The following is a 12,357-nucleotide window of genomic DNA, read 5'->3' on the forward strand; positions in this document are numbered from 1 at the left end:
GTTAACAGGTAGTTTTTTCAATTTAATTAGTTTGATATAAAGTGTTAGATTAGAGTAGTATATACAAACATGGTATATTGTGAATTGGTATGACTATCCTACAATTATGGTAGTCATAAATTCGTTTTTGTGATGATTTTGGTGCTTGTGATTAGAACGTTATGAAGTGTCATTATGATTTTGGTGCTTGATGTAGACATGCCCCCCCCCAATTGTTTTAGAATGTTTCAATTTCATCCATTTGAATTTTTCAATTTAGATATGCCCTCTTCCTTATTGTTTTAGAATGTTTGAGTTTCATCCATTTGAATATTTCAATTTAGATATGCCCCCTTCCTTATTGTTTTAGAATGTTTAAGTTTCATCCATTTAAGCTTTCGGTTTAAACATGCCCCCCTCCTCATTATTTTAGAATGCTTGAGTTTCATCCATTTGAGTTTTCAATTTAGGCATGCACCCCCCTCCTCACTGTTTTAGAATGTCTGAGTTTCATCAATTTGAGCTTTCTATTAAAACAATGAAACAGTCAACAACTGTAGCTAGACATATGTTATCCTCTTAACAATAGAAGATACAACAATAAGCGCAAATAGTAGAGACAGTAGTAACACAAGACATTGTTAACCCAGTTTGATGACACTGCATCTACGTCAGAGGGGTCCTTGACTTGAGATTGGAGATTTTATTAATTATTTAATAAATTGATCATAAGTGCAGTCTTATGATAAGCAATATAGAGTTTACAATATCATTCTCACTCTATATATTAGTGATAATTTTCATGGAATGTAAAAACATATCACAACTAAATCTAAGATCGATTCAATCAACTAAAATCTCCCATTAATCAGTGTTCCTCTTGTTTATCTGATTAAGAGTTTCAATGATGAAGAACTCCCCTTGATCACGTTTCTCATTAATCATTTGATCAGGGTTCTATACATATTATCACTTCATACTTGATCTGCATAGGATGGTAAGTGGTATATATTTTCCCAGATTAATGCCACACAATAAAATGGTCCACATAAAAAGCACTTATAGCAGTCAGTACTTCTTGATTGGGCTATGTCTGATTTCACACTTCCAATCTTCTTCGAATGCACCGTGAGGAACTTACCAACCTTATATATTTCTTCCGCAAAGAACGATGAAAGGTGAATCTTAGATCATATCTTCCATAAAAATAGGAACAATAAAAAAGATTATTATCATAACAAGAATATCCAGTTAATTAAGTTTGCAGGAACAACCTTTTGAATAAAATAATGTCTTCTACTTCTCAAACCTATTAATATCTCACAGCTCTGTACTCACAAATAACACGAGCTCACAAAATCTTAACACTTTCGATTTAGACATGCCCCCTCTTCCTCATTGTTTCAAAATGTTTGAGTTGCATCCATTTAAGTTTTCGATTTAGACATGCCCTCCCTTCCTTATTGGTTTAGAATGTTTGAGTTTCATCCATTTGAGCTTTCGATTTAGACATTCCCCCTCCCCCTGCCCCCTCATTGTTTTAGAATAATGTTTGATTTTCATCCATTTGAGTTTTCGATTTAGACATCCCCCTCATCATTGTTTTAGAATTTTTGAGTTTCATCCATTTGAGAAGTGATTATGCTTAAAAGTGCCTAAATTACATTTTTTTGAGTTGAATCGTATTGCGTTTGTTGCTTTTGATGTAGACATGTCTCCCTTCCTCATTATGGAGTTTGTTGCTTTCAATGTAGACATCTCCCCTCCACATTATGGAGTTTGTTGTTTTCGATTTAGATATGCCTCCCCTCCTTCCTCATTATGGAGTTTGTTTCTTTCGTTTTAGACATGCCCCCCTCCTCATTGTTTTTCAGAATGTTTGAGTTTCATTCATTTGAGTAAGGTCATATTTAATATGCCTAAGATTCGCTTTTTTGCTTAAATATTTTAATTATTTTTTCTGTTATGTTACATATTTCAGATTTGAAGCACAAATGGTCTTCTATACAAGATTTTGATGTTGACTTCAGATGAGTATGAAAAGGATTTTGGAGTATTCTAAAATTTTGTTAGGAAAGATTATTTCATGTTTCCAAGACTTGTAGGAATTTTTGTTATATGCACACTACTTTTGCACAAATGTAACTTCTTGGTGTAGTTAACTTCATATTTATAACTTTGGAACTAACTTTGGACATCCATTTAGTAGACGCAACTTCATATTTATAACTTAGGTTGACATGGCTCGAACTATTTATGAAATTATCAAAGTTTCTTGACATATATTTCTGGTGACAAAAGTGGTGTTATTGCATGTTGTCTAGAGATAGTTCCTAAGATTATTATATTTGACATTTAATAAAAGGTTTATATAGTAAATTGGATATTATATTTTTATTTAATAAAATACTTTTATTGACTTTAGTGGCGCTAAATATTGACTTCAAATTAACCTTTAGCAACAACATTACTTGCCACTAAAACATCACCATTAGTGGCAAGTGCACAACATCACTATAAAAATTAATAGTGACAAAACATATGTTACTAAAAGTAAGCATTTAGTATAGCATAAATTTCACTAAAAGTACATCTTTCGCGGCACGATTGTATCGTTGAAACTTTTAACTACGCGGATACTGCTACAGTCCTAGCGACGAAAGGCACTGTGTCACTAATACTTTTAGTGACTATTTTTCATTTTAGTAATGTTTTTTTTTTCTTTTTTTGCGCCACTAAAAACTCGATTTCTTGTAATGTCTTTTGAGAATTTCCTAATTCATTTCTTGTTGCTCAGGCCGCTAACGCAACCATATTGGTTCGCATCTTACCGTCATGTGGTCCACTCACCCTATGGTTGCCTTGACTTATTATGTGCACATAATTAGCTAGCTAATTATTAGGAATGAGACTAATGATTTACGTATAAACATAGCTAGCATTCAACGAAATCATTTAATATAAGATGACCTTTCTTTCAAAATCATCAAACATTTGATGTAATCCACAAACCCAAAACAGAAAGAATATCAGATAAAAAAATGCAGCCACAATCATCCAAATAAAAAAAGTATTCACAGGAAAATCTTAACGATAAAACCAGAGGTTAGGACTTAGTTTTAGATAACTGCATAAACCACTACCTTAAAAAATTTATAAAACCAACTATTTAAATCTCCAACGCTTCTTTAGATTGGAGAAATCGTGCAAATTTAATCATATTCCTTTGTTTTTATTTCTCATGTAAAGAATTGTACAAAAGCACAAACTTGATATTTTGTGTACTCTCAATGAGACCCTATAAGTTCTGAGCCTTTAATACAACTACCCTCATGCATGGACCATTTTAAGTATACTCTTACAATTTCTCTCACGATTCTAGCATTACTATCAAATTTCATCATCATATTAATCACAAATTTAAATTTCGACTTGACCATTCAGTAAAATAAGATGCCTACACGGATGTGATATGTATATATTTTGAAATCCTAATGAAAAATAGAACTTAGACATAGAAAATATAAAATAAATCACTTATTCATTCTATTGATGGATGTACCAAAAGAGAGAGCACTGGCTTCTCATATTGCATACATTGTTACTAATATTTTTCTTTAAAAAAAAAACATTCATAAACTTCATCTTGCTATTTACATTTACCAAAATCATCATTAGTGTGGTTTGGAGAACCAGATGGTTAGTGGAAATCCTTCCAAGGTGTGTCAAACATGCATGCAATGCAAGCTTTTCCTTTTGCATTTTCCTCCTTCTAGGGCTTTGTGTTTTCTATTTGATGCGCCTCAAAGCCAAATATGATAATAACCTATAACCCACAAACATAAATAACAAAGCTCCAATGCTCAATGCAGGGCTTATTTGCCCTGCCACATCTTCTTCCACAAATTTGCAGCTGCTTGCTCTCTCGGTTCCATGTCGTGAGCAACCGAGCAATGACCATATCTCTTCTCCAGTGCCATATTGCACATTGATGAAGAGCCTATAACTGTAATATGTGGTTGATATGTATTTGATCCAAGCCATGCATGTTGGTACTTTGTGTACGTAAAACCCTCCTGTTAAGACGAATGCCAACATTGTTACTGTTACTATGGTGGAAGCTTGTTTTGCATCCATAATCGTTGCACCTAAGGCGAGGCCGAGACCTTGCGATACAAGCACGTAGCCAAGAAGGACCAACAATGTCAAGAGAAAGGCACTAAGCTCCGGTTTTAGCTCAGCCATCCAATATGCCACTGTGAGGAATATTGTTGGTAGGATGAGCTCCATGGGAAGGTCTCCAATGATTCGAGCCATGAAATATGACGACAACGTGTACATTCCAGAAGCTCGTTCCTTAAGGAAGATTGCTCGCTCTTGGGGGAATGCAAAGACAGCGTTAAATGAAGGGAAAACACCCCAAAAAATGGAAATGAAGAAAAGGAGGCCAAGACGATCTTGAATATCTCGAAAATCTGAGTGCCACCACATCAATCCTGCAAGCATCGATGCAGTGATAACTTGGAATACTCTTAGGGCATTGAAGGTTTCGTGTTTCCGTTCCTTAAGATTTCTTTGGAGCAAAATACTCAACTGGTTGCACCATGACACGACACTGGTTTTCCAAGTATTGGTTGACGATTTTCGCTCACGTGCCATCGTTTCGAGCAACATTGATGTTTCCATGCAAGCTGCCTTTACTCTTGGAGCCAAAAGAGTGTTGTAAGAATTAATTAACGTTTGCTTCATGTTGGGTTTCTCCACTTCACTTGAATTGTCAATTTGGTAAACACCTGCATGCATGCACACAAATAAAAAAAAATTATTCAAAATTCAACTTCTAAATTTCTCATTCAACCAAAAAGATGGAAAGAATAGTTTTTACTTTCATTAACACTATTCCCAAACATCAACTAAACAATCTTAACCATTGAAAGTTGTAGTAACAATATTCTTTCTTATCCTCTCTAAGAATGCTTTTCCACGAACCACAAATATATTTCATATTAATTAGCAACAAATAAAACCGATGCATGAGAACTTTCTAAAAGTAATTAGAACAAGTACCACTTTTAATTTGCCTAAATTTAAGTGTATAGTAACATTTAAATAAAATTGCAAATACATATAACAAAATTTATCACTTATAAAATGGATCTAAATTTTGCTATATTTGTAACTACTCATTTTCTAAACCATCATTTTCTAAACCATCATATGATTGGATATATAAAACCCCAATCTGGGGTAACACTAACACACATATAAGAGGGTATAGTTAACAATACTGTCCCAACATAGATTAAGTAAACAAAATAATAATAAAATAAAGAACTAATTAGGTAAGTGCGGTTGGATAAGAGTATCTGGTTGGAATGTTTGAATTGGTGGCTTACATAATTCAAAATAAAAAGCAACTCTACAACGACTTAAAAAACCTAAAGCAAAAGAGAGAACCCTTGAAATGCATGCACGTGTAGATTATTCTAAAAGTGGATGTTTCCCATTATATATATAAACTATTTTAATAATTTTTCCCATTAATAAAATGAAATGACAAAAATGCACCTTCTTGAAAAAAGGGTTTCATTATTTAAATAAATTTATTAAAAAAAAGCATTTAAAACAAAGGAACAGCCATAACCATAACTCTTTGGAAAAAAAAAAAAAGAAAGAAAATAAAGTTAGCATTGTTGGTGGTAAAGGCAAGAGTTCCACTAGTGCTTGGTGCCTACCACCAAGCATTTTGGGCGGCCAGATCTCTCTCACTAATACTCCATAATGTTATCATTATGCCCTAGCATTATATGTACCAATGGGACTGCAAAATCTCAACCCTACACGTGGCTGGTCTAGTGTATCTCATTTTGGAAAGGCGGGCAAGAAGTGAAAGATATTCCACGTGGTCGTTTCACAGTTGAGATTTTTTTATTCTTGTTGTGGGATGACATTGTATCTATAGATTATGAAATTTTCGATCGACCACACATGTCTGTTTTTCTATCAACTATTCTGACTTTAAAGAAAGAGAGATTATGAAAGAAAAAGGTTGGAAGAAAATTTGGTTGATATGAAAGATCAATGAATAATTAAAGATTATATGTTCCTAGAGATATTGTTAGATTCTAATTTTCAACCTATTATAACTATTATGAAAAGTTTATCCAAGGGAAAGACGTATTCTAGGGACGAATCGTTGATCTTCTAATATTTTTCATTTAGATAATTTCAAATTTCAAAAAACATAGAAGAGTCCGATAATATAAAGAAGGATAAGATCTCAAATAAAAGCGAAAAGTTCTGCATAAAAATTTAATATGGAGACCATTTTCAAACCTTTTGACTAAAGTGACCCTTCATGAATTTCAACCTAAGGGGAAGTAGGGACTACATCATTTCTTTTCTGTTTTTTTTTTTAAATAATGAGGGAAAAAATTTCAATTATTTGAAAAAGAAGAAATGGAAAGAAATAATAAATATTTATTAAAAACAGGAAAAAAAAAGTTATATTATGATATTTGCTTCATTATAATTGAAAAGATTTGAAATGGGGCTCACTAAGCTTCTTCTTGTGAGGCTAAGAGAAGTTGGTTGAATCATCTTTTCCAACAGCTTGCCACTTAACATTATTATTACTATAATTATTTCTATATTATTTCATAAACTTTTTTTTCTACATATATAGCCTAGCTAGGGCTCACCCCCATTAAATGTTATTTGATAATCAATGTCACCATAGTTATAATTAACCCTCTTCATTTTTTCTTACCCCATAAATGTTATTTCATGATTAGCTATAAGACCCTCTTAGATTTCTATTTTAAATTATTGGGTTTTCCTATCACTAATCAACATAAATCAAATGATAAGACACTAATGTAAATTTGAATCTAAAAAGTAAAAAAGAAAGAAAAAAAACCATAGACATCATGAAACCCATCATTATATTTTTTAAAGAGAAAATTAACTTTAGTTACTAATTAACTATGAGGGTGATGCATCATCCACTTAAAATTGCCAAGTCAAAACCTCCCCCACCCCACTAAAAATATATCCCTGCACTTTACAATCATGGTGTTCTTAATTTGATGAATATCTTGAAACTCAAAAAGCATATTATATATATAATTTTAAAATAATATTAATGTGTGTGTGTATATATATATTCCAAGACATTAATATTATTTTACCCTAAAGTTTTATGTATCCTTTCTCAATGACTCCTAAAATAGAGGGCAAAAGGAAGACAATGTGATTAAAGAAAAAACAAATATCTTTCTATATAGAGACACATGATCCTTTCCTCGGCTTTTACACATATGGGGTAGACCTCCACAAAATAAAAGAACTTGAGATATTGATGTTTAATTATGGAGCCCTTTTAAAAGGCAAAATAAAAGTAAGAAAAAGAGAAAACAAAACAAAACCCTTCAAAGACCATATATGTTGAAGAGCTTTGTTTTTCAAAAGTAGAGGTTTTTATTTAATGGGAGAAGAAAAAACTGAGGGAAGTTATTTGATTTTTGTTAAAAGAATTCCTTTTGGTTAATAATCGTAAAAGAAATTATATATATATATATATATATATATATATATATATATATATATATATGTTCGTATAAGAAAGGAAAAGAGTTTGGGAAGACCATAGGTTACCTTAGAATTAAGGTATCTAATTTAGGACCCACTTAAAACAAAACACGAAGAGAAAAAGAAAACCATTAATCTCTTCAAAAGAAAAATTTTAATGTATAGTGGCTTATATTTAGTCATGGTTATTTAAAATAATATATATATTTATAAATCCTTATCAACTCAGGAATGAAATTGTAATACTGACATTGAAAAAGAATTACATAATTTTCAAACTTAATGTATGATGTTTTCCTCCAGAATCAAAATATACATTTATAAATAGGATTATTAACTTTTTATAAATATTTTTCTTCAATTTTGTGATTGATAAAGTAATTAAGAAAAGATTTAAAATATTTGAAGATTCACTCTTTGACAGCTAGCATTTTAATGAGGTGGGACAGACCCCTATTTTATGGTCATTTCAGGCTCCTGATATTTATGAGACAAAGAGATAACATCTATTTAATATTCCTTCTCAACTTGTTATTTATTTTTTGTTTTTAAAAAAAAAAATCAAATAAGTCAAAACGAAACAAATCTCTCCAATTCTTTGTCAATGTTTCATCAAATCTAGTGATAGGGATAATCGTATTTATTAACTTTAGCCTTGAAACTTACTATTCTTTTCTCCTCTCAATCAGTAAACATTTTTAAAAAAATTGATAATCATAAAAAATATCCGACTAAATCAAGTTCAAATCATGGATATGATATAAACACGATTCATCTAACATAAAATAGCATCTATAGTTATTTATATCTTAATTATTCACTATGATATTGCATCTATAGTTATTTATATCTTAATTTAGATATGGTGTGATTGACCCACTTTTTTTTTAAGAAAAAAAAAAGTTCATTAAGAGACAGTAAAAAGATAGATTTTTTTTTTTTTTTTAATAAAAGGTAGTTGTGAAAGTAACCTAGCTAAAAGTTTCTCAAGGATAGTGGATTCTGCCATAAAGGCAAAGAAATTACTCATAACACATGGAAACAATATCCATAATTTTACTCATCAAGAAGGGAAAAGGTTTCTTTTTTCTTTTTCTTTTCTTTTTTTGAATGGAAGGAAAGCTTTGGTAGAATAGGAATTTTCTGACTCAAAATTAATTGATTTAGTGCTAGCTAGAAAGAGAGATTTTGAAGAATATAAATATTAGCCTAAAAAAAAGTTTAGTCCCCCACCGCCATTAGTAGTATAGTACTATTGCCAACAGTGTTTCAGAGTATTAAAAAAATTAAATGAATATTTATAAGTAAATAATAATTTAAAAAAAAAAAAAAAAGAAAAATGGATTATTAAATTTAGTCAAAATCCCAAAACTGCATTAATTATCCATCCCTCATCACTTCACTTCAACCGAATGTTTCTTTCCCATTTTCTTCTTCCTTCCTTTTCTCCGACCATGATGTTTCTTTAAAAAAACCAATAATAATCGGTTCAATATTTCTTTAAAAGATCATATGAAATTCATAATGGAAACGAAAAAAATATCTTAAGTTAAAATAATTCATTGTTCAATTGAATTACAATTTCAATTGTTCGTTCACATTTTATAATACTAGTATTCTTAATTACTATCTTAATTGTACATTAAATTATCATAAATCACCTTTTAAAAGGTTTAAAAAGTTTTTGATTAAAAGAATAATTTTAGTTTATCATGAAGAGAATAATATGAATAAAAAGAGAAAATGACACATAAAAACGTGAATGAAAATATTAATTAATTTCAAAACTTAAAATAATGAATTAAATGAATTATTCTAAATTTAGTACGGAGAATAAACCTCTAAATTCTAAAAAAAGAAAATTAAATTATGGATGAAAAATATATAAGACTAAAAGATGAAAATTAGATTTAGTTGGAATAAATAGATTAGCTAGGATAGACATAGAAAACTAACCCTCGCAGTTTGCACCTATTCTTTTAGTAGTTCGGTTGTCCAATGAAAATTTGTGACATACAATTAGGTGACAAAAATGGCATGGTAAAAAAAAATATCAATGTAGATGCGATTAACCACAAATCACAAATTACTAAATTACGAAATTTTTATTTGTAAAAAAGGAACTAGGCACAAAGATGAGTTCTAAAGATAAGTATAGGTAGAAGATACGTACCATTAGCGAGGTCAAGAAGAAAATCAGCTGGATTCATAGGAAACGAGGGTGTGAAACCAATAGATTCAAAATAGCTCATTGCTTCACTTCCTTTCCCATAATACAAACATCTTCCTTCGGACAACACCAACACCGAGTCAAACGTTTGGTACACGCGGCTCGACGGTTGATGAATTGACGTGACTATGGTCTTTCCCTTATGAGCCAGGGCGGCCATAGTCGTCACCAGCCGATGCGCCGCAGTTGAGTCAAGCCCCGATGTCGGCTCATCTAGGATCAATAGGCTTGGGTTTATGAGCATCTCGTGGGCTATGCTCACTCTTTTCCTTTCTCCACCTGATACGCCACGGATGAAGGCGTTTCCGATTATCGTATCTTGGCATTTTGTCAACCCGAGCTCCGAGATTACAGACTCGGCCACCACGATTTTTTCTTGTCTTGAGAGAGTTAGAGGCAGCCGGAGGAGAGAGCAGAATATGAGTGTCTCTCGGACGGTTAAGTGTGGGTAAAGGACGTCATCCTGTGTCACAAAACCGGTTCGCCGGAGTACTGATTTAGTCAACTTTCGACCGTTGGCAAGTACTGACCCAGTCAAACCATTTCCCTGATATCAACATAAAAGGTCAATTAAAGTTTACAAATATTTATGTTTATGTTATATGATTTGACATTTCTGTGGATATCAATATTTAAAAACTCTTGCCTGCAATCTTCCTGCAAGGGCATTGAGAAGAGTTGACTTGCCACTCCCTGACGGGCCAAGAATGGCTAGAATCTCTCCAGGCGACACCATACCGGTAACACCATGAAGAATACTCCGTTCTTGAACTGGCGGTGGCGACCCATCCGACGAGACACAACCGAAAATCCGTCCGATGGCATTTCCGCTACTCTTGTCGGCCATCTTCACCCGATAGCTAACATCTACAAACTACAAAAAAAAAAAAAAAAAAAAAAAGGAAGAAAAAAATAGAAAAAAAATATCATAGATATAGAAGAAAATCCTTTAATTTATAGAGAAAAGGATAAAATAAAATGGAGCTGGTATATCTTAGTTTATTGGCATAATTGAACAATACCTTGAGAGTGAGAGGAAGAGAAGAAGAAGAGACTAAAGAAGGAAGGCCGTGAAGAGAGGATGGATCTTTAGGTTGAGTTTCAGCAACAAAGGAAGGCATTTTGTGGGAAAAGAAACAAAATTAAGTATCCTTTTGTGTGTTATGAATTAAATGAAGTAGAAAACACACAAGTAGTAGAGTTTATAATTGTAATGTAAATTTGAATGATGATGATGATGATGTTGATGATGAAAATGAAGGGGGAAATTATTAAAGTGTGCAGAGAGAAAAGGATAGAGAGAGTATATGGAGAGGAAGAGGAAAAGGAGTAAAGAGGAGAAGGTATTTAATGGAAGAAAGGAAGCATCAAAGTGCATGACACGTCAAACTGAAACACCTACACCCACTTCACTGCCGTGGCACCTCCATATGCCTAAACCCAAAACACACATACACAAACATTATTATTTTATTTACATAATCTAAATATTACAATTATTCCAACTTAGTATTAATATCACAGCACTGTGTTAATTAGTTTTCTTTTCTCGAAAATAAGTACAGAGATGAGAAGAAAGGTCATATTAGTCACTGTTGAGTTAATTAGCTCACCTTTGTTTTAAATCATTCAATTAAAGATTATGTAGAAGAATTTTATCAAATTATGAGAACTAAATTAAATTCTATTTTTTTTTTTTTTGGATGAGATTTACTATTTCACCAGTTTTTTTTTTTAATATATATATATATATATATATATATATATATATATATATTTTATTCTAACTCTTGCAACCTTTAATTTGTTTCCCCCATCATCCGATCCATACAGTACTTACCCTATTTAGAAGAAAACATTTTTTTTTTCATCTTTTGTTGGTTGATGTCATTTTTTTGGTGCTTCTTTCCAACTTTGCCTTTTCTTCTGACAGAGAGACAACTTTGCTTTTTGCTAAATGGAGGGAAGAGGCGCTATTTTGGTGTTGGGAAAGAGCTCTCTTTAGTTTGCTTTGGAATTACAAGGAGATGAGAGATTAATATTGTTGTGGAAAATAAATATAATATTTAAAGGAGACCGTTAAAAAATGGGTTAATTATAAAAATAAAATAAAATAAAATAAAAAAGAAAAGAAAAAAGAGAGAGAAAGAGAGGAGAAGAAAAAAATATTGAATTTGATCAAAAAATGGGCAACTATAACAAAATAATAATTTGATAAGAAAAAGAGAGAGAAAAAAAGATCGAATTTGACCATCGGTTGTGCCCTAATAACCATAGAAATTTTTATTGGTTAAACTACTTGGGCAAAGTTTTTTGCTCGGATATAGGGCTTTTGCACAGTATTGTTGGGAAGCTGTGAATGAAAATTTCTTGTCGTGCTCAGATACTATAAATCAGGTCAAGGATTTGCTAAAACATCAGCCTATATTCTGTATCGCAACCTGGAAAGAGACTAATATGAGAGAAAGAATCTGCAAACGTGTTTCCATCGCAATCAGGTTTAATTCATTATATCGGTCTCAGGATATATAGATATATTTGATCGGGATGAGGTAAAA

At 31.8% G+C, this 12,357-nt stretch overlaps 1 protein-coding gene across 1 annotated transcript; it reads right to left on the minus strand.

Moving 5' to 3' along the window:
* Positions 1-3,503: 3,503 nt before the first annotated feature.
* On the minus strand, positions 3,504-11,226 carry LOC103500408 (ABC transporter G family member 25). Its single transcript, XM_008463698.3, has 4 exons — positions 10,822-11,226; positions 10,446-10,673; positions 9,743-10,346; positions 3,504-4,772 (listed from the first exon to the last, which is right to left on the minus strand). The coding sequence occupies exons 1-4, from the start codon at positions 10,918-10,920 to the stop codon at positions 3,769-3,771; spliced, it is 1,935 nt and encodes a 644-aa protein (XP_008461920.1). The 5' UTR covers positions 10,921-11,226; the 3' UTR covers positions 3,504-3,768.
* Positions 11,227-12,357: the final 1,131 nt, after the last annotated feature.

Source organism: Cucumis melo, chromosome 1 (assembly GCF_025177605.1).
Source record: "Cucumis melo cultivar AY chromosome 1, USDA_Cmelo_AY_1.0, whole genome shotgun sequence".
NCBI lineage: Eukaryota > Viridiplantae > Streptophyta > Magnoliopsida > Cucurbitales > Cucurbitaceae > Cucumis > Cucumis melo.

Excerpts from the sequence above, each read along its gene's own strand:
- LOC103500408 (XM_008463698.3), bottom strand. The coding sequence starts at position 10,920 with ATGCCTTCCTTTGTTGCTGAAACTCAACCTAAAGATCCATCCTCTCTT. Across the intron at positions 10,674-10,821 it reads CTCTTCCTCTCACTCTCAAG|TTTGTAGATGTTAGCTATCG; the intron begins GTATTGTTCAAT and ends TTTTTTTTGTAG. Across the intron at positions 10,347-10,445 it reads CCCTTGCAGGAAGATTGCAG|GGAAATGGTTTGACTGGGTC; the intron begins GCAAGAGTTTTT and ends TGTTGATATCAG.